Genomic DNA, 17,376 nt, shown 5'->3' with positions numbered 1-17,376 from the left:
AAGTGGGAGCAGCGTGCCTGCAGCCACCTTTCTCTTGGGATCGCAGTGATTTATTACAGGTTCCCTCCCCCCATCCTTCCCTGCACCCAGAAGGCCTCCAGTGCTTCCAACAGCCTTGGGCACCTCTGTTCTCTGGCAGAACAGCCGTCACCCCTTGGCAGGTCTGTCTCAGCCGCGCCGGCCGGGAAAGCCAGCATGAGGTCGTATCATTAGTTTGCACAGGGATCCCGTTAAAAACAATTTTCAATTCTCTCTGATCTCTGCCCAATCACAGGGCAAGGGACTACTGGAATCCTTGGCTGAAGGCACCCCCCCTCCTGTGTCCCCCCCCCCTCCAGGCCAGTCCACGATCCATTGCACTGCCGTCTACCCCCACCTGTTCTTTTTCCGATTTTTTTCTATCAAGGTAAAATACGCAGAACACAAAATGTATCACCTTAACCATATTTAAGAGTTCAGTTCAGCAGCATTAAGTGCACTTACAACGCTGGGCCACCGACCATCTCCAGAACTTTTTCATCTTGTATAACTGAAACTCTGTAGCCATGAAACCCTAACTCCCCATTTCCCCCTCCCCCACCTCCTGCCACCCAACAGTCCTACCTTCCGTCCCTATGATTGTGACTACTCTCAGCACCTCAGAAGTGGAATCACACGTTGTCTTTTTGTGATTGGCTTATTTCATTCAGCATAATGTCTTCAAGGTTCAGCCAGGTTGTAGCCGGTGTCAGAATTCTCTTCCTTTTGGGGTGCCTGGGTGGCTCAGTCAGTTAGGCATCTGACTTTGGCTCAGGTCATGATCTTGGTTTGAGATCGAACCCCGCATCGGGCTGACAGTGCAGAGCCTGCTTGGAATTCTCTCTTTCTCTCTCTCTGCCTCTCCCTCACTCGTGCTCTCTCTCAAAATAAATACATAAACTTAAAAAAAAAAAAAGAATTTTCGGGGTGCCTGGGCGGCTCAGTCGGTAAGCATCCGACTTCAACTCAGGTCATGATCTCAGGTTCGGGAGTTCGAGCCCCGCGTCGGGCTCTGTGCTGACAGCTCAGAGCCTGGAGCCTGCTTCGGATTCTATGTCTCCCTCTCTCTCTCTCTGCTCCTCCCTCGCTCACACTCTGTCTCTCTCTCAAAAATAAATAAACATTAAAAAAAATTTTTTTAGGGGCACCTGGGTGGCTCAGTCAGTTAAGCGGCCGACTTCGGCTCAGGTCATGATCTCACGGTCCGTGAGTTCGAGCCCCGCGTCGGGCTCTGTGCTGACAGCTCAGAGCCTGGAGCCTGTTTCAGATTCTGTGTCTCCCTCTCTCTGCCCCTCCCCCGTTCATGCTCTGTCTCTCTCTGTCTCAAAAATAAACATTAAAAAAAATTTTTTTTAAGAATTTTCTTCCTTTTTTTTTTTTTTTTTTTTTTTTTTTCAACATTTTTTTATTTTTATTTTTGGGACAGAGAGAGACAGAGCATGAACGGGGGAGGGGCAGAGGGAGAGGGAGACACAGAATCGGAAACAGGCTCCAGGCTCCGAGCCATCAGCCCAGAGCCTGACGCGGGGCTCGAACTCACGGACCGCGAGATCGTGACCTGGCTGAAGTCGGACGCTTAACCGACTGCGCCACCCAGGCGCCCCAAATTTTCTTCCTTTTTAAAGACTGAATAATATTCCATTGCATGTATACATTGCATTTTGTTTATATCCACAGATGGACACTAGGATTGGTTCCGTTTTTTACTACTCTGAATAATGGTGTTGTGAACGTGGATACACAAAAGTGTGCTTTGGGGTGCCTGACTGGCTCAGTCGGTGGAGCTTGTGACGCTTGGTCTCGGGGTTGTGAGTTTGAGCCCCACGTGAGGTGTAGAGATTACTTAAAAATAAAATCTTAATGCCCCTCTCCTGCTCGTGCTCTGTCTCTCAAAGATAAATAAATATTAAAAAATAAAATAAAATCTTAAAAAGAAACGGTGCTTTCAAATCTTTGGGAAGGAGAATTGCTGGATTCTATGGCAATTTTATCTGCTTGATAGAATTTATTAATTTTTTCAAGAGCCACCATACTGCTTTCTACAACAGCTGTGCCATTTTGCATTCCCATTGATAGAGCACAAGGGTTCCGGTTTCGCCACGTCCTTTCCAACAGTTGTTCTTTCCTGTCTCTTGATAGTCGCCATCCTAATGGATGGGAGGCAGGACTTTACCATAGCTTTGCTTTGCATTTCCCCAGCGATTAGTGATGGGGAACATGTTTTCATGTGCTTCTTGGCTGTTTGTGTGTCTTCTTTGGAGAAATGTCTACACAAGTCCTTTGTCCAGTTTTGAATCAGGTTTTATTTTGTTATTGTAGGAGCTCTTTATATAATTCTGGATATTAATCCCTTATCAGGTACACGATTTGCAAATATTTTCCCCATTTTATGGGTTGTCTTTTTGCTCTGTTGATAGTGTCTTCTGATGCCTCCAATTAAAACTTTTTCATGAATTAGGGGCACCTGGGTGGCTCAGTCGGTTAAATGTCTGACTTCAGCTCAGGTCATGATGTTATGGTTTGTGACTTCAACCCCTCATCCAGGTCTGTGCTGACAGCTCAGAGCCTGGAGTCTGCTTCAGGTTCTGTGTCTCCCTCTTCTCTCTGCCCCTCCCCTGCTTGCACTCTCTCTCTCAAAAATAAATGAACATTACAAAAAAAATTAAAATTTTTTTTTCATGAATCCAACTTGTCTATTTTTTCTTTCATTGTCCGTGCCTTTAGGGTCATGCTCCAGAAATCACTGCCAAATCTGACGTTGTGAAGTTTTTACCTTATGCTTTCTTCTAAGAGTTTTATAGCTTTAGGTCTTATTTTGAAGTCTTTGATCCATTTTTAGCTAATTTTTGCTGTATTTGCTTTTTGGTTAAGAGACCAACCTAATTCTTTTCCACGTAGATATCCAGTTTTTTCTTTTCAAGTTTATTTATTTATTTTGAAAGAGAGAGAGAGGACAGGGGAAGGGACAGAGAGAGAAAGAGAGAGAATCCCAAATAGGCTGTGTGCCCTCAGTGCACAGAGCCCAATGTGGGGCTTGATCTCGTAAACTGTGAGATCATGACCTGAGCCGAAATCAAGAGTCGGTTGCTCAACCAACTGAACGACCCAGGTGACCTGGATATCCAGTTTTTCCAGCACCTTTTGTTGAAAAGATTGTCCTTTCCACCAATGAATTACCTTGACCTTGACCTTATTGAAAATCATTTGACCACACATGTGAGAGTTAATTTCTGGACTCTGTTTTACTCTGTTGGTCTCTATGTCTGACATCATGCTAGCATTACTCTCTTTTTTTTTTTTTAATTTTTTTTAACGTTTTTATTTATTTTTGAGACAGAGAGAGACAGAGCATGAACAGGGGAGGGGCAGAGAGAGAGGGAGACACAGAATCGGAAGCAGGTTCCAGGCTCTGAGCCATCAGCCCAGAGCCCGACTCGGGGCTGGAACTCACGGACCGCGAGATTGTGACCTGAGTTGAAGTCGGACGCCTAACCGACTGAGCCACCCAGGCGCCCCTACTCTCTCTTTTAATTATTGTGGTTTTGCAGTAAGTTTTGAAATCAGAAGTGTGAGTCCTTCAGCTGTGTTCTTCTTTTTCAAGATCTTTTGCCTATTTGGGGCTTGAGGAGATTCCATATGGATTTTTAGGATGGGTTTTTCTATTTCTGCAAAAAAAAAAAAATGTCATTTTTCAATAGGAGTTTTGTTGAGTCTGTAGATCACTTTGGGTAGGATTGACGTCTCAACAATATTAAGTTTTCCAATCTGTGAACATGGCATGTCTTTCCATTTATTTATTTCTTTAATTTTTTTCAGCAATGTTTATTATAGATTTCATTATACAAGACTTTCATTTCTTTGGCTAATTAAGGGCTTTGGGGGGGGATACTATTGTAAACATAATTATTTTTTAAATTTCCTTTTCAGATTGTCCACTGTCAGTTTTGATTTACAGAAAAGTTGTAAAGACGGTACAAAGAGTTCCCATACACCCCTGCTATGGTTGGAATGGTTATGTCCTCCCTGAATCTATATGTTGACGTCCTAATGCTCAGTGTGATGGTATTCAGAGGTGAGGCCTCTGGGAAGTGATTAGTCATGAGGAAGGTGGAACTGTTGTAAATGGGATTCCTGCCCTTATAAAAGAGACCCCACGGAACTCCCTAGCCCTTTCTACATGTGAGAACAGAGAAGAGGCACCACCTATGAGTCAGGAAGCCTTGTCTATTTGTAAACTCTATGAAGTCAAGGCCACAATTGCCTTAGAGACTTCTGTAGTCCCAGGATTTAGAGAAGGTGATGTGCTTAGGCCAGGGGCGAGCAACCTGCAAACTACTTTAAGAGAGAGTAAATATTTTAGGCTGCAGGTTAAGGAGAAAAATCAAAGACATTTCGTAGATACTTATACGACAAGAGAAAAACATCCCCATTGTTGGTTAGCGAAATTCAAAATATTATGCTGAGTATACTTTTTTTGGTAGGACAGGACTGTTGATGAGAACGAAATTCTCTGGAGGGGGGAACAACACCTTGCTTCACTGAGACTCAGGATTAGTATTCTCTACTGTCAAAATCAGTTCCAAGTATTTGATTAAAAAAAAAACCATTAAAAAATACAAAAACTGCGCTCACAGGCCATACATGGCAACAGGTCAGACTAAGCTCACGGGAGGTAGTTTGCTGGCTCCTGTGATAAGCAATCCAATGCATTTTTGAAGGAGGGAAATTGAAATTTGAAAGGGAGAAGAAAGGAAAGTAAATTCTCCTGACCTGGGTACATCTGTGAGGGGGCACACGAGGCCTCTTGAATGCTGACGGCTCCACCAACACTGTAGAGCCCAGAGGCAGTGATATTGCCCCCAGTTCTTTGAAACACGAGACCCCGAAACGTTAGAGGGGGTGAAAGCACGGCACAGCACAGTTCAGGGCTCCTGGAGAGGAGTCAGCTTTGGAGAAAGGACCACCCGGTCGCCGCTCCACACGGGGGAGTTGGCCCTGAACGACAGACTCAAACGCACACCTGTTCCCGGCAGAGGCTCCCCTTACAGAGGGCCGGATGTTCATTACTTCCTGTCGGGGAGCAGGTTCCTGGGTCTGGGGTCAGTGCTGTTCAGAGGTGTTTAGAAACGCCAAAGGCTGCGCTGGTGGGCCAGGCAGGCAGAACACGGGCGTGCTGGGCACCGAGGCCCTCTCACCCCACCCCTTTCCCTTGGTGAGAGATTGGTGCAGGCCAAGGCAGGAATGCGGGGGTGAGCGGGTGACACACGTGGGGACCCAAACCACCCTCAGCTGTGCATCCCCACGTGACCTCCTTCCCACTTCACGCAGGGCCTGCCTGCAGCGTGGGTCTCTCTGCAGCTCCCAGAGACGACGAAAGCCCCCAAAGTGAATCTCATCTGAGCATTGAACTGCAGTTACCTTTAAAGAAAAAATCAGATGGGGGGCGGGGGCGCCTGGGTGGCTCAGTCGGTTGAGCGTCGGACTCTTGATTTCAGCTCAGGTCAGGATCTCAAGGTCTGTGGGATCGAGCCCTGCATTGGGCTCTGCGCGGGCAGCACAGAGGCTACTTGGGATCCTCTGTCTCCCCCTTTCTCTGCCCCTCCCGAGCTCGCTCTTGTGTGCTTCTCTCTCTCTCAAAACTAAAGAAACATTTAAAAGAAATCAGATTGGTTTCTCTACTGCTTCAAGCCTTTTCCCCGGTGCTCTTGGTTTCCTGAGACGAGGGAGAAAGGTGACTCTACACGGGGTGGGGGAAACATTCCTATTTGAGAAACGCCCTAGTCCTGATGCTCAGTTTTGAGGGACGCAGAGTTCTGAGTCTGGCATGTTCTGTGGTACACAGCCCTCTGTATCACACCTCAAGTGCTCCCAAAGGATGCATAATCTACTCCCTTCAGGAAGTTCCTTGCAAGGCAGTCACTTCTGGGAGCCTAGCTGCTGAACACAAGAGTCAACAGCGGCACAGGGCCACGGGCAGAGAGCTGGAGCCTGCCCTATGAAGGGTACAGAGCATCTCGGTGCCCCAGCCCAGAGGGATCGTGAAGTTTAACTAACAATTCACATAACTATCTGGGACAGTCCTCAGTACACTGCAGGTGCTCAATAAATGCCACTACTTATTACTAGCAACATTAAGAGCACTGACCTTCAGGGGGAACTTGGGAGAAAGACTGGGGCGGGGGAAACAAGGCCTGTCCTTGGTCCTGAAGAGTAGCCGGAGGCCACATGAGAGGTCCTGTGACATCCCTTCAATAGTCCTGTCTTGGGGCACCTGGGTGGCTCAGTCAGTTGAGTGTCCGACCTCGGCTCAGGTCATGATCTCACGGTTCGTGAGTTCGAGCCCCGCGTCGGGCCCTGTGCTGACAGCTCAGAGCCTGGAGCCTGCTTCGCATTCTGCGTCTCCCTCTCTCTCTGCCCCTCCCCCACTCATGCTCTGTCTCTCAAAAATAAACATTAAAAACAAGTTAAAAAATAACGTTCAAGAAAAAAATCATCCCGCCTTTCAATCCTTGCACCGAAGTCACTGAAATCTGCCGAGAAGCCCTCCCCACCAAAACCCAGCTGGAAGGGAGCGCTCGGTGCCCCTGTCACTCCCGCAGCGGAGGCAGTTAGACGGAGTGCACGCTTTAGTACAAGTGGTTTATTTCTCCCCAGGTGAGGGCGCACATGTACCAAGCAGAAGTGTGCCCACCTGGCTCCTTCGGGAACCACCCGAAGGATTCTAGTTTAGTTTACATGCATTAAAAACAACTCTACAGTTGCCAACCACAAAATGTTAAGAAGCAACATCCTGACACCGCGGAGTTCCTATCTGCGTGCGACGTGGCCCCACACAGATAGATTTACGGTACACGGGATGTCGAGGTTAACGCAGGTAAGACAGGAGTCCTGGATGCCCCGTGGCTCTGTTCTGTCCTGGGGCCGGGGCTGGGCGTGGACAGCCACGGTGCTGTGAGTGTTTTGATGGCAAAGTGGCTCTCCCCAAACGGAAATGGAGCCCTGGTTCCAAGCCACGCCTCCCCACGCCCCTGGCTTCGGGTGGGCGAGGCTGTGGGGGTTCCATGTCTCGCACTCTGAGTTGACAGGAGATTAGAAGCACCAGAGACCCTAACCCTGGATCCTCAGCAGGCAGGACGGTGGGTCATTATTTCCTCCTGGCCAACGAGCTCCTTCTCAGCGAGCAGGTACATCCCAGGACAACGGGATGGGTCCGGGGTTGGGGGGATTAAAGAGGCCTGTCTCAGGTCAAGACACAGTCGTCTCGTTTTGCTAAAACCTTTTACCGCAAACTTGCTCAAAGACAAAAGGGAGGGGCAAATTCACATGGGCATTCCCCGGAACAGGGGACTCTGGTCAGCTGTCCCTCTTTGCTTCCTTCCTGTTTTAAAGGGCCTCCTCTCCGACTGGGATGAACCCACATTCCCATCGAGCAGCAGCTTGGGACAGCGTGTCTCACTGATCTTGTACTTTGTTTCAAAACCCTCCCTCCCTGCAGATGCTTAAAGACCTGGCCGATGCCAGACAAATCTGCAGCCGGGGGTAAGGAGTGAGCCCCAAGTCTACTGTAAAAACTGGATGTGCTGTGAGTTTCAATTCTTTGGATAATCAAAGTATTCAAAACACTGGGAGGAAAAAAAAGTTAAAGTCGCTTTCAAAGTGTCTATTAATACCTGAGACTGTCCCTACCTGCGGCGAACGAACTCACAGCATCGATTCTGGAATGGAAGACAGGCGGGGAAGGGCGCAAAGGATGAGCAGAGAGTGGCTGCTGTTACCCACACTGCCCCCCGGCTCTCACCTACGAGGAGCCTACGAGGGACGAAGCTGTGGTCCCCCAGCCCTGGGACCACCCACCACACAGCCTCTCCAACACCTTCCCTCTGTGGTCCAGGGAGAGTCCGTCTGGTGGCTCCGGGGCACTGATTTGGACAGTGTCTCGTCTCATCAGGGACATCACCTCCCTTAAAGGCATCTCCTGATCAGCTCTTCCGCTTTTATCCCCGGGAAAATGCCGCCCATCAGTGGGCAGCCGAGAGGAGAGAGGGACTCAGGGAGGGTGGTCACCCGGACTTCCGGCCATGTCAGCAAGAGGCACGGTCCTGGCAATGAGAACCATACAGCTCTCAGGTGGTGACGCCCGACCCTCCTTACTGCCGCTCCCCAACTGGCGAGGGTAGGATGTGGGGGTGAGCAGAACGAGGCTCCCCGCTTCGGTGTGGCTAAGCACCTGTGGGCGTTTCCGGTGTGGACAGGAGGGCAGAGGGGGGAGAGGCTGGCCCGAGTCACGGGTCTTCTGTCCGCCTGGGCCTTTGGTCAGGAATCTCAGCCAAGCCCAGGCTGACTCTCCCTGCTTCTCTGCAGCCCCAGGAGCCTGCCAATCCCGTGGTCCTGCGTCCAGTCTCCAGACGCCTTTGGTTTCTATTGAAGAAATGCGTGCGTTGGCATTAATTAAAAACCAAATCAGATCAAGGAGGCAGGAACCTCTGCGGAACGCGTGTTAGGCTGGAAACTCATTCCCGTAGTGCCTCAGGTGCTCATCCGCCACGGACAGGTAGGTGGCCCTCATGCTGGGAGAATACTGTGGGAGAGAGGGGGAGGGGACGAGTCAGAACAGGGTCACCTGTTACAGTGAAATCAGACCGTACTAGCAAAGGGGCCGGGGCTTCTCAGGGAGCGGGGGCCGGGCCAGTCTTTATCACAGGCATCGTGGGGACTGGACCAGAGTGGCTTGGGCAGGCTTCACTGCTAGCCATGCTTCCGGTCCCGGGGCCATCAGGACGTCTGGCTTCCAGCATCAGATGTGAGATGTACACACAGACCAGCCACCCTCCCTCTGCTATGGCTGCCACGTCCACTCCAGGCCACACCACCGCCACTGGGGACAGCGTCGGGGTGCACCAAGGCACTGGGGAACCTGCCTCCTGAGTAGCTGAGGGCACAGGCCCAGAGATTCAGAGACCCAGGTTCAAATCCCAGTTATGCATTTTACTCATCCCGTGACCTTGGCTGAGGCTTTCCAACCTCTGCGAGCCTCAGTTTCCACATCTGCAATCAGGGATCTAGGAGCACCAGGCGGTAACCGTGCAAGAACGAGATGCTACGAAACAGGCAAGACACCTCACACAGCGCATCTCACACACTTGGCCCAACGTTACAAACACCTGGGAGCCTGACAGTTCCTGATGCTCGGGCCACGCCCACCAGTTTTGTTTTGTTTTGTTTTTGAGGTAAAACCCACATAACAAAATTAACGACCTTCAAGTGCCACCAGCACTTTTTTTAAAGTTTATTTAGTGTTGAGAGAGAGAGAGAGAGAGAGAGAGAGAGAGAGAAAGAGTGAGAGAGACCACAAGTGGGGGAGGAGCAGAGAGAGAGAGGGAGACACAGAATCGGAGGCAGACTCCAGGCTCTGAGCTGTCAGCACGGAGCCCGACGCGGGGCTCAAACCTACAAACTGTGAGATCACGACCTGAGCCGAAGTCGGACGCTTAACCCGCTGAGTCACCCAGGGGCCCTGCCATCAGCATGTTTCAAAAAGCTCTTCCAAAGGCAGCCAAGTCGGAGAAGCACTGACCTAACCCTAACACAAAGTGTGCTCAACGGACGTTAGTTAGCGACTGCTCAGGGAGCACAGGCCTCCAGCTGGCGGGGGCGGCGGGGATGGGTGCTGGGGCTCTTTAACCCAGCGGTTCTTAACCATTTCGCAACGTCTAAGACATTTCTGGTCATCACACCTGGGGGGTAGGGAGAGTGGGCAGAGGCCAGGGATGCAGGTAAACATCCTACAGCACCCAGGACAGCCGCCCCCAACAGAAGGACCCAGCCCATCAGTAGAGTGGGGGAGGAAGCCTGCTTCAGACTGTGGGGGCTTCTCCAACCTGCAGCCCCAGCTTTCCCCGTGAACCCATTAGAAACGCAGATTTCCCGAATCAGAAACGGGCTGGGCCCAGGATCAGGGCGCCTGGGTGGCTCAGGAGGTTAGGTGTCTGACTTTAGCTTGGGTCATGATCTCACGGTTCCTGAGTTCGAACCCTGTGTCGGGTTCTCTGCTGTCGGCGCAGAGCCTGCTTTGGATCCTCTGTCCCCCTCTCTCTTCCCCGCTCCCCTGCTCTCTCTCTCTCAAAAATAAACATTAAAAACAAAAACAAAACAAAAAACAGGCTGGGCCCAGGACCCTGTGTTGCAACATGTCCCCCGGGAGATTCTGATGCACACTCGAGTCTGAGCATCTCCCCCTCGAAGCACTGTTTCCCGAACTTCCTTGATGATAAGGATCACCTGGCTGCTCGATGCACTTAGAACTTCCCAGGTGCCTTCCCTGGACAGTCTGCGTCAGTGAGTCTGGACTGAAGTCCTGGGATCGGTATTTGTCACAATTGGCCTGGATCATTTGTGTCCGTCAAATCTAGGACATGGTGCCTGAGAGGGAAGCAGGGATTCCCGGAAGGTGGAGCCTGGGGAAAGGCACATTTCCAGCCAACGGAACAGGCTGTACCTTCGGCCTGTCTTGCTTGCTATCACCCCGGGCAGTGAAATCCCCATCTGTCCCAGAGCTGGAGCTGGCAGAGGGAGGGGTGCATCTATACGTCAAACTCGCCATTAGCCGAGTGCTGATGAATATTTAGAGCAGGCACAGGGGGAGGGCAGGGAGTGGCAGGTGCGAGGTCTATGGGGGTGCATGTCCACACACGCTGGGGGTTCCTAGGTCGGCAGCATCTGTAGATGCCTCCTCGTGCCTCTTGCCACTTGCACGGCAGGAGGTGGGGGTCGAGCTGGGTGGGCTGGGTAGCCAACTCGGCCAAAGCTCTAAGAGGCCCTAAGTGGTCTTAATTCTAGGGAGGAAGGTGAATTCTGTCCTTGAGCCTTGCAAATAAAGTCAGCCCTTGATTATCTCTGCTAATGGCAGGGAGAGTGGCCCGGATCTTTCAAAACAGAAGGTAATCCCCAAATCATTTTTATTTGGCATCACAGCGCACGGACTAATTCCTCATTCCCAGCAGCAGATCGCCCCTAATTATGTTTCGCTGAGATTACAATTAAGATCAATCTGCATTCCTGGGTCTACAGCAGCTGGTAGGAGGAAAAGGAACCCAGGAGGCTTCTGGGTAGAGAAAGCCAGGTTGAGATTTAAATGGTGCCTACTCTGAATGCTGGCTTCCACTAGCCCGCGGTCCCTCCCTGAGGACCCCAGCGAGAGCTAGGCCTGCGTCTAGGGCTGTGCGTAAAAGGACGGCAGGTGAGGTGCTCTGGGCAAAAATAGCAAGGTGGGGCCGTGGGCGGGGCGGGGTTTGTCAATGTCCCAAAAGTGGACATTTGGGGCCGGATCATTCTCTGTTGGGTTGAGCAGCATCCCTGGCCTTTGCCCACTAGGTGGCGGTAGCACCTGCTCCCCTCCCCCACCACCCCCAAGTTGTGACAACCCCAAATGCCTCCTGACAGGCCAGATGTCCCCTGGGGGCAGAACTGCCCCAGGGTGAGCCGCTCAAAGCTATGGTTCAAGTGCCACCTGCTGCGCAGGACTCCCTCGGATGCCACACAGCAGCAGGGACAGGTCCCACCTCCAGGTCCCAAAGCACTGATTACAAGAGCCGCGTTTTTGAGCCCTTCCCGCTGCAGGTTATGCACTTCCTGAAGACCCGGCTGGGTCCCCACCTCTCCCCCGCTGCCCCCCCCCCCCCGAACAGCACTGTGGTTTCCCCCGCAAGCACCACCTGTGTTTGGGGCTGACGTGCTGGATATGCGTGTGTGTGAGCACCAGGGCCCGGGCGTGTGTCATTGGCCCCGTGTCCTTGGGTCCCCAGCAGCAGCCGCTCTAGTTTACCGGCTGGATGGCCCCTTCCAAACCCCCTGAATTAAAATGCCTTGTCCAGGGGCGCCTGGGTGGCTCCGTCAGTTGAGCATCCGACCTCGGCTCGGGTCATGATCTCACGGTTTGTGAGTTCGAGCCCCGGGTCGGGCTCTCTGCTGTCAGCGCGGAGCCTGCTTGGGGGATCGTCTGTCCCCCACTCTGTCTGCCCCTCCTCCGCCTTGCACACGCTTTCTCTCTCTCTCTCTCTCCAAAATTAAACATTAAAACAATCAGTAAATGCCCTCTCCAGCCAAGTGGAGGCAAGGGGCACTTTAACGGACACCGGGCTCAAGAACTGTGCTGCAACCCCACCCATCACAGACTTCCGGCCTTGCTTTCCACTCGCCACCCCGGCCCCCCCATCTCTTACAGATGCCGCAGCTTGTGGAGAAGGTGGCGGCGGGAGGGAGCGGGCGGGACGGTGGAGAGTAGGGGTGGAGTGAGCGGTGCCCTCTTAGAGCATCTACGCACCACACAGACACGCGTTTACAGTGACTGAGTCCTCCAAAGCCCGCCACCACCGTGGGGTGTGTGCTATTATGCCCATTCTACGGGTGGGGAAACTGAGGCACATAGAGGCGAAGTGCCTGTCTAAGGTCACAGAGGTCAGAAGCAGTGAGCTGGTGTGAACCCGGGCATCTGGCACAGGAGTCTGTGTCCTTGGATTCCACGGTCTACTGGCTCTACTCGAAGCGATCTATCTGTCTCAGCCAGGATTCCTGCGGCCCCCACACTTCTCTGGGAGAGGACAGAGCCTTTTCTTTCCAATATGCACCCCCTCGCGCCACAGGCTCCTTTCCCGATGCTGAGTCTCGGTCCCCTGGCTGGAAGCGGGCGTGGGCCAGAGGCACAGGCCCCACTCAGGTACCAGCTGAGCAGGGTTAAGGAAGGCTGGTGTCCTAGACATGGCACCGCGGGGCTCCACCCCGCAGCCCACGGTGAAAGGCTAAACACCATCGGAGAGCAAAACAATTTCCTTGGAGCAGAAAGGGACGCTCTCTCTTACTTACATTATTTCGTTCAGCAAACTTATCACTGCAAATTATTTCTCTGTCCCTTTGAGATGCATATAAACCTTTTTAAGGGCTAAACCAGGCTCTTGCCAGCTTTGCAATCCAGGAATGTTTTCTTAAGAGCCCGACGCGGGGCTCGAACTCACAAAAACCAGGCTCTTGCCAGCTTTGCAATCCAGGAATGTTTTCTTAAGGGCCTGGGAGCCACCTCTTTGGAAGGTAACCATCAAGGACTGCCCCCATCTCCGTGGCAATGAGCGACGCTGAGGGCCACCCTAACTGGCATCCATTCGGGATGGACTAGTGTGACAGAGGCGCTGTGCGGTCCTCTTGCCTGGGGACAAGCGTGCATGGGGGTGAGGCTGTCTGGCTACATGGGGGTGAGCTTTCCGTCTTTGCAATGTCTTTAGCAGATTGCCAGCGATGTGCTTGGCAGTCCGGGTTTAATGCTTACTTAGTAACAAAACTGTTTCACTTTTTCTACCTTCGGGGAGGGGATTCACCAGGTTGAGGGGAGGTCTTATCTGTCATCACTTCCCCAACAAGGGCCTAGCTCTGACTTTGCCCGGGAGCCCAGGTTACCGTGGGAGGAGGGGAGCCTCTTCCGATGAGCGGAACGTTCTCGTAGCGTGGGTTACCGCCGAAGAGCATGGCCTGGTTCCTGCGGGCAGAGAGGACAGCTCAGGACGGGGAGGTGTGGGGGTGGGGGTGGGGGCGCTCGGATTTCTCCATGAGGGGCCCACGGGTGCGCATGTGCAAGCACGGGGTGGAAATGGACCTGGGGGAACTGTGGGCAGGAATATAAGGGAAAGAGCCCTCAGAGAGGCCCAGGGGAGAAGCCGCGGGTGGGGCACCAAGGGCCAGGAGCAGCGTGGCCCAGAGAAAGGCAGCTTCTGGGCCCTGCGATCTGCCCTGAGGGCAAGGCTTGGCATCTACAGGGATGCACATGTACTGGGGTGGCAAGATGGCCCCTGGGGGCCTTCCCACCAGGCACCCTCTGGCTGCAGCCGGGAGACCACGGCTGGCCTTGGATGCCTTCCTCCCAACCCGGTTCTCTGGTACCCAAATGTGCTCCAGATCTAGCTCCCCTAGGGCTGGGGCGGGGGGAGGGGTGGCGGTGCTGCCCCAGCCGCAATGTGTCGAGACATGTACAGGGGGAGGCCCGGGGAGCCCTGCCGTACATGTATTCCGAGACTGGGGCGTTGGAGATGGTCTGTGCTGGGGGCTGCAGGCTGGTCTGGCTGCCCAGGCCGCTGCTGTAGCTGCAGAAGCTTCGAAGCTGCCCCCGAGGGGGGTTGTGAGCGGCGATGCGTCGGGCCTGGGGGTTGAAAGGGTCGTCACCGTCGATGTCATCATAGTCTCTGTCCCTAGAACGACATACAGGACACGGCCGGCCGTGAGGGCCTGGACTCGGAGGCAGCGGTGTCCCGGCCGGCTTCCCAGGCTTTGCTCCCAGGACCCTCTCTCGCCACACGTGTGTGTCTCCCTCAGGTTCCTGAAACACATGGTCTTCAGGCCTGCCTCACATAGATCACTCCACCTGTTCCCAGCTTCACATCCACCTCCTCCAGGCAGCCCGCCATGCTGACCCCGTCACACTGACCCTCCCTGCCCTGCTTCCTTTTGTCCGATCTGCCCACAGGCACTGAAACACCTCATCTCTATCTGCTTCGTGAAAATGTAGGTGCCCCACTACCGGGGCTATAATCTACCCTTCTGGGTATTTTGGAAGCGCCCCTCCAGCATCCAGAGCCCTCATGATCTCGCGTCACAAAGCCCTTCAGAGGAAGAGAGGACGAGGAAGGGGCGCCAGGTGGGGGTATGACACTGTCACCATGCTCTCGGCTCCGCTCCTGCCCCGGGCCCTTGGAACCTCCTTTTGGGGGTCTGTCTGGACTCTCAGGGAAGCTTCTGCGGAAATCCAGCCAGCCTGTTGGGGCTGAATGCCTGGAGCCCCTGCGGCCATCGTTCGGCCCAGGTTATCGGCTCTGGGCGCAGTCACAGAGCAGAGCCTCCTGTGTGCTCCCCCAGGAAGCACCCTGGCAGCCCACCTGGTGGTAAAGTGCTTCCAGGCCCGCGGCCCCGCGCAGATCATGGTGGAAAAGGCCAGGGCGGCCAGGAGGGAGAAGAGGCCGAGGTACAGCAAGCCCTCGATGCCGTCGTAGCAGATGCCAGCAAGGGCGTCCAGGTAGTCCTGGAGGAGGAGGAGGGACACGTTGCTGGAAGGCGGGTGAGGGCACGCCTGGGGTCTGAGCTCACTTCTGGTGGCCCCTCTCCCCAAGCCTCGGCCGGGGATCGTCTCTATCCCGAGCGCTTTTTGTACAGCCATTAAGGGTCCACACTCTGGAGCCCGACAGAAGGGCTTTTGGGGTTCACTCCATAAGCGTCTGCTGACCGCCTACTGTGTGCTAGGCACGCGAGGGTCGGGGTCGGCTCCGAGCAAGACAGACACGGCTGCAGGGCGGGAGAGCCAGAAGACAGGAGACATTTACGCTAAGACCAGCATGGCCAGAAGGAGTGGATTGTGCCTTGAGCAGATGGGGGAAGGGGGCACGGGTGACATGTTCGGGAAACAGGAAAAAGGGCCAGAAGGAGACGGGATGGGGGGGGGGGGGGCACGCCAGTTCCCGCTAGGCCTTGCAGGCAAGTGAGGAGTTTGCTTTTTATCAGTAGGTGACGAGATGCAAGAGAAGGGATGCGACCCAACTGGCTTTTACAAAGACCACTGTGGTTGCTGTGTGTGAAAGGTCACGGAAGGTCAGGGGGCGAGAAAAGGCTGGAGACCAGTTAGGAGGCCACGGCCGTCACCCAGGGGAGCAGGGCGGTGCTTGGGTCGTGGCAGAAGTGGGGAGGGAGAGAGAAGTGGACGGGTGCAAACGCATACTTGAGAGTCTAGATGCCAGGATTTGCTGAGGGATTGGATGTGGGTGGTGCAGAGGGAGAGAGGGTACGTGCCAACGTCCAAACCCAAGCCCTTGACCTAACAGCCTGGAACCTTCAGTGAGCCACTTTACAAATACGCATATGGGGCGCCTGGGGGGCTCAGTCGGTTAAGCGTCCGACTTCGGCTCAGGTCATGATCTCACAGTTCGTGGGTTCCGGTCCCATGTCGCGCTCTGTGCTGTCGGCTTGGAGCCTGGAGCCCGCTTCGGATTCTGTGTCTCCCTCTCTCTCTGCCCCTCCCTGCTCGCACTCTGTCCCTCTGGCTCTCTCAAAAGTACATAAACATTTTTTAAAAAGATATCCATATATAAATATCTATCTGTCCGCACATGCACAGTTTCCTTTTCTATAAAACTGCCCACGACATAACACGTATTTGACAATTTTTTTTTTTTTTTTTGAGACAGAGAGAGACAGAGCATGAACGGGGGAGGGTCAGAGAGAGGGAGACACAGAATCCGAAACAGGCTCCAGGCTGTGAGCTGTCAGCACAGAGCCCGACGCGGGGCTCGAACTCACGGACCGCGAGATCATGACCTGAGCCGAAGTCGGCCGCTTAACCGACTGAGCCACCCAGGCGCCCCCGTATTTGACAATATTAACCGTGACAACTGAATGGCTTATGGGTACAGACTGTACGGAACAAGGGTGCGCAGAATCAATGGCTCACTACATGGAGCTGTGATCGTTATAGGACTCTCCGTGCTAAATCCATATGGAATGTGAGAAGTGTCCACACACCCTGGCTTAGTGCTTGGGGGGAGGGGAGCTCACCCCCCCCCCCCCCCGCCCCAGAGTGTTCCCTGCATTCGGGGCTGTGTGATATGCCAAGTTCTTGGAGAGGCAACCCTGGAAATGAGCAAGGAATGTTCACTTGCAGCCGGGGAGATGGACGGTTGACCAGATGGCCGGGGAGTCTGGCTGATGGAGAGAGGCTGCTCCCTGGGAGAACATGGCTGGCGGGGGTGCCCCCGTCCTGCTTGCCACCCAGGGCACCCCCCCCCCCCCTCCCGGCACCTTGTGCAGCCCTCGGCAATCCAGCATGGCTGTCAGCTGGTGAAGGCCGGACTCCGACGAGTTCAACAGGAGCTGGATTCCGAGCAGGTCTTTCTGAAGCAGGAAGAGGCAAACACACGGACAGGCAGAGACACAGAGAATGAGCGGTGGGGGAGGGCTTGTGGATAAAACCTCAGAGAGCAGCGTGTGCAAAGAGGCCTTTAAAGCCAGAGGGAGGAGGGGGACTAGACCCCTGGGGAAGGGAGCGCTCTTCACAGCCTGGCTCTGCAAAGCCATGGGGTCCAGGAGGGGTGAGGTAGAGCGGGGAGGAGGGGAGAAGGGTTGTTGGGGTCCAGCTGGGGCTCCCCCTGTTCCGGCACGGGTCCCGGGGGAGGCAGCCGCCTTACCTCTGCCGTGGGGAAGAGGGGCACGGCAAACTGTAGCAGACCGGCCACCTGGATCTGCATGGTGGTGAGCGAGCGCTGGAAGATGGTCAGTGCCTGGCCAGGAGAGACCGCAGCCCTGCCGTGAGACTCCCCTTCCCAGGCGCTGTTCCCT

General features: G+C 53.9%; 1 protein-coding gene across 2 annotated transcripts in view; it reads right to left on the bottom strand.

Moving 5' to 3' along the window:
- Positions 1-6,642: 6,642 nt before the first annotated feature.
- The window catches only part of TTYH2 (tweety family member 2), a 38,169-nt gene continuing 27,435 nt past the window's right edge, over positions 6,643-17,376 (bottom strand). For both annotated transcript variants that reach the window (XM_042916329.1, XM_042916330.1), the window contains 6 exons: positions 17,226-17,318; positions 16,840-16,932; positions 14,931-15,073; positions 14,061-14,246; positions 13,462-13,540; positions 6,643-8,596 (listed from right to left, as the gene is read on the bottom strand). In XM_042916329.1, coding sequence (XP_042772263.1) covers positions 8,516-8,596; positions 13,462-13,540; positions 14,061-14,246; positions 14,931-15,073; positions 16,840-16,932; positions 17,226-17,318 — 675 coding nt within the window. In that variant the 3' untranslated portion in view covers positions 6,643-8,515. The remainder of the gene's footprint in view (positions 8,597-13,461; positions 13,541-14,060; positions 14,247-14,930; positions 15,074-16,839; positions 16,933-17,225; positions 17,319-17,376) is intronic.

This window comes from Panthera leo, chromosome E1 (genome assembly GCF_018350215.1).
Source record: "Panthera leo isolate Ple1 chromosome E1, P.leo_Ple1_pat1.1, whole genome shotgun sequence".
Classification (NCBI taxonomy): Eukaryota; Metazoa; Chordata; class Mammalia; order Carnivora; family Felidae; genus Panthera; species Panthera leo.
Note: the sequence above shows the minus strand (reverse complement) of the source record. Positions and strands in the feature narration are given on the sequence as shown.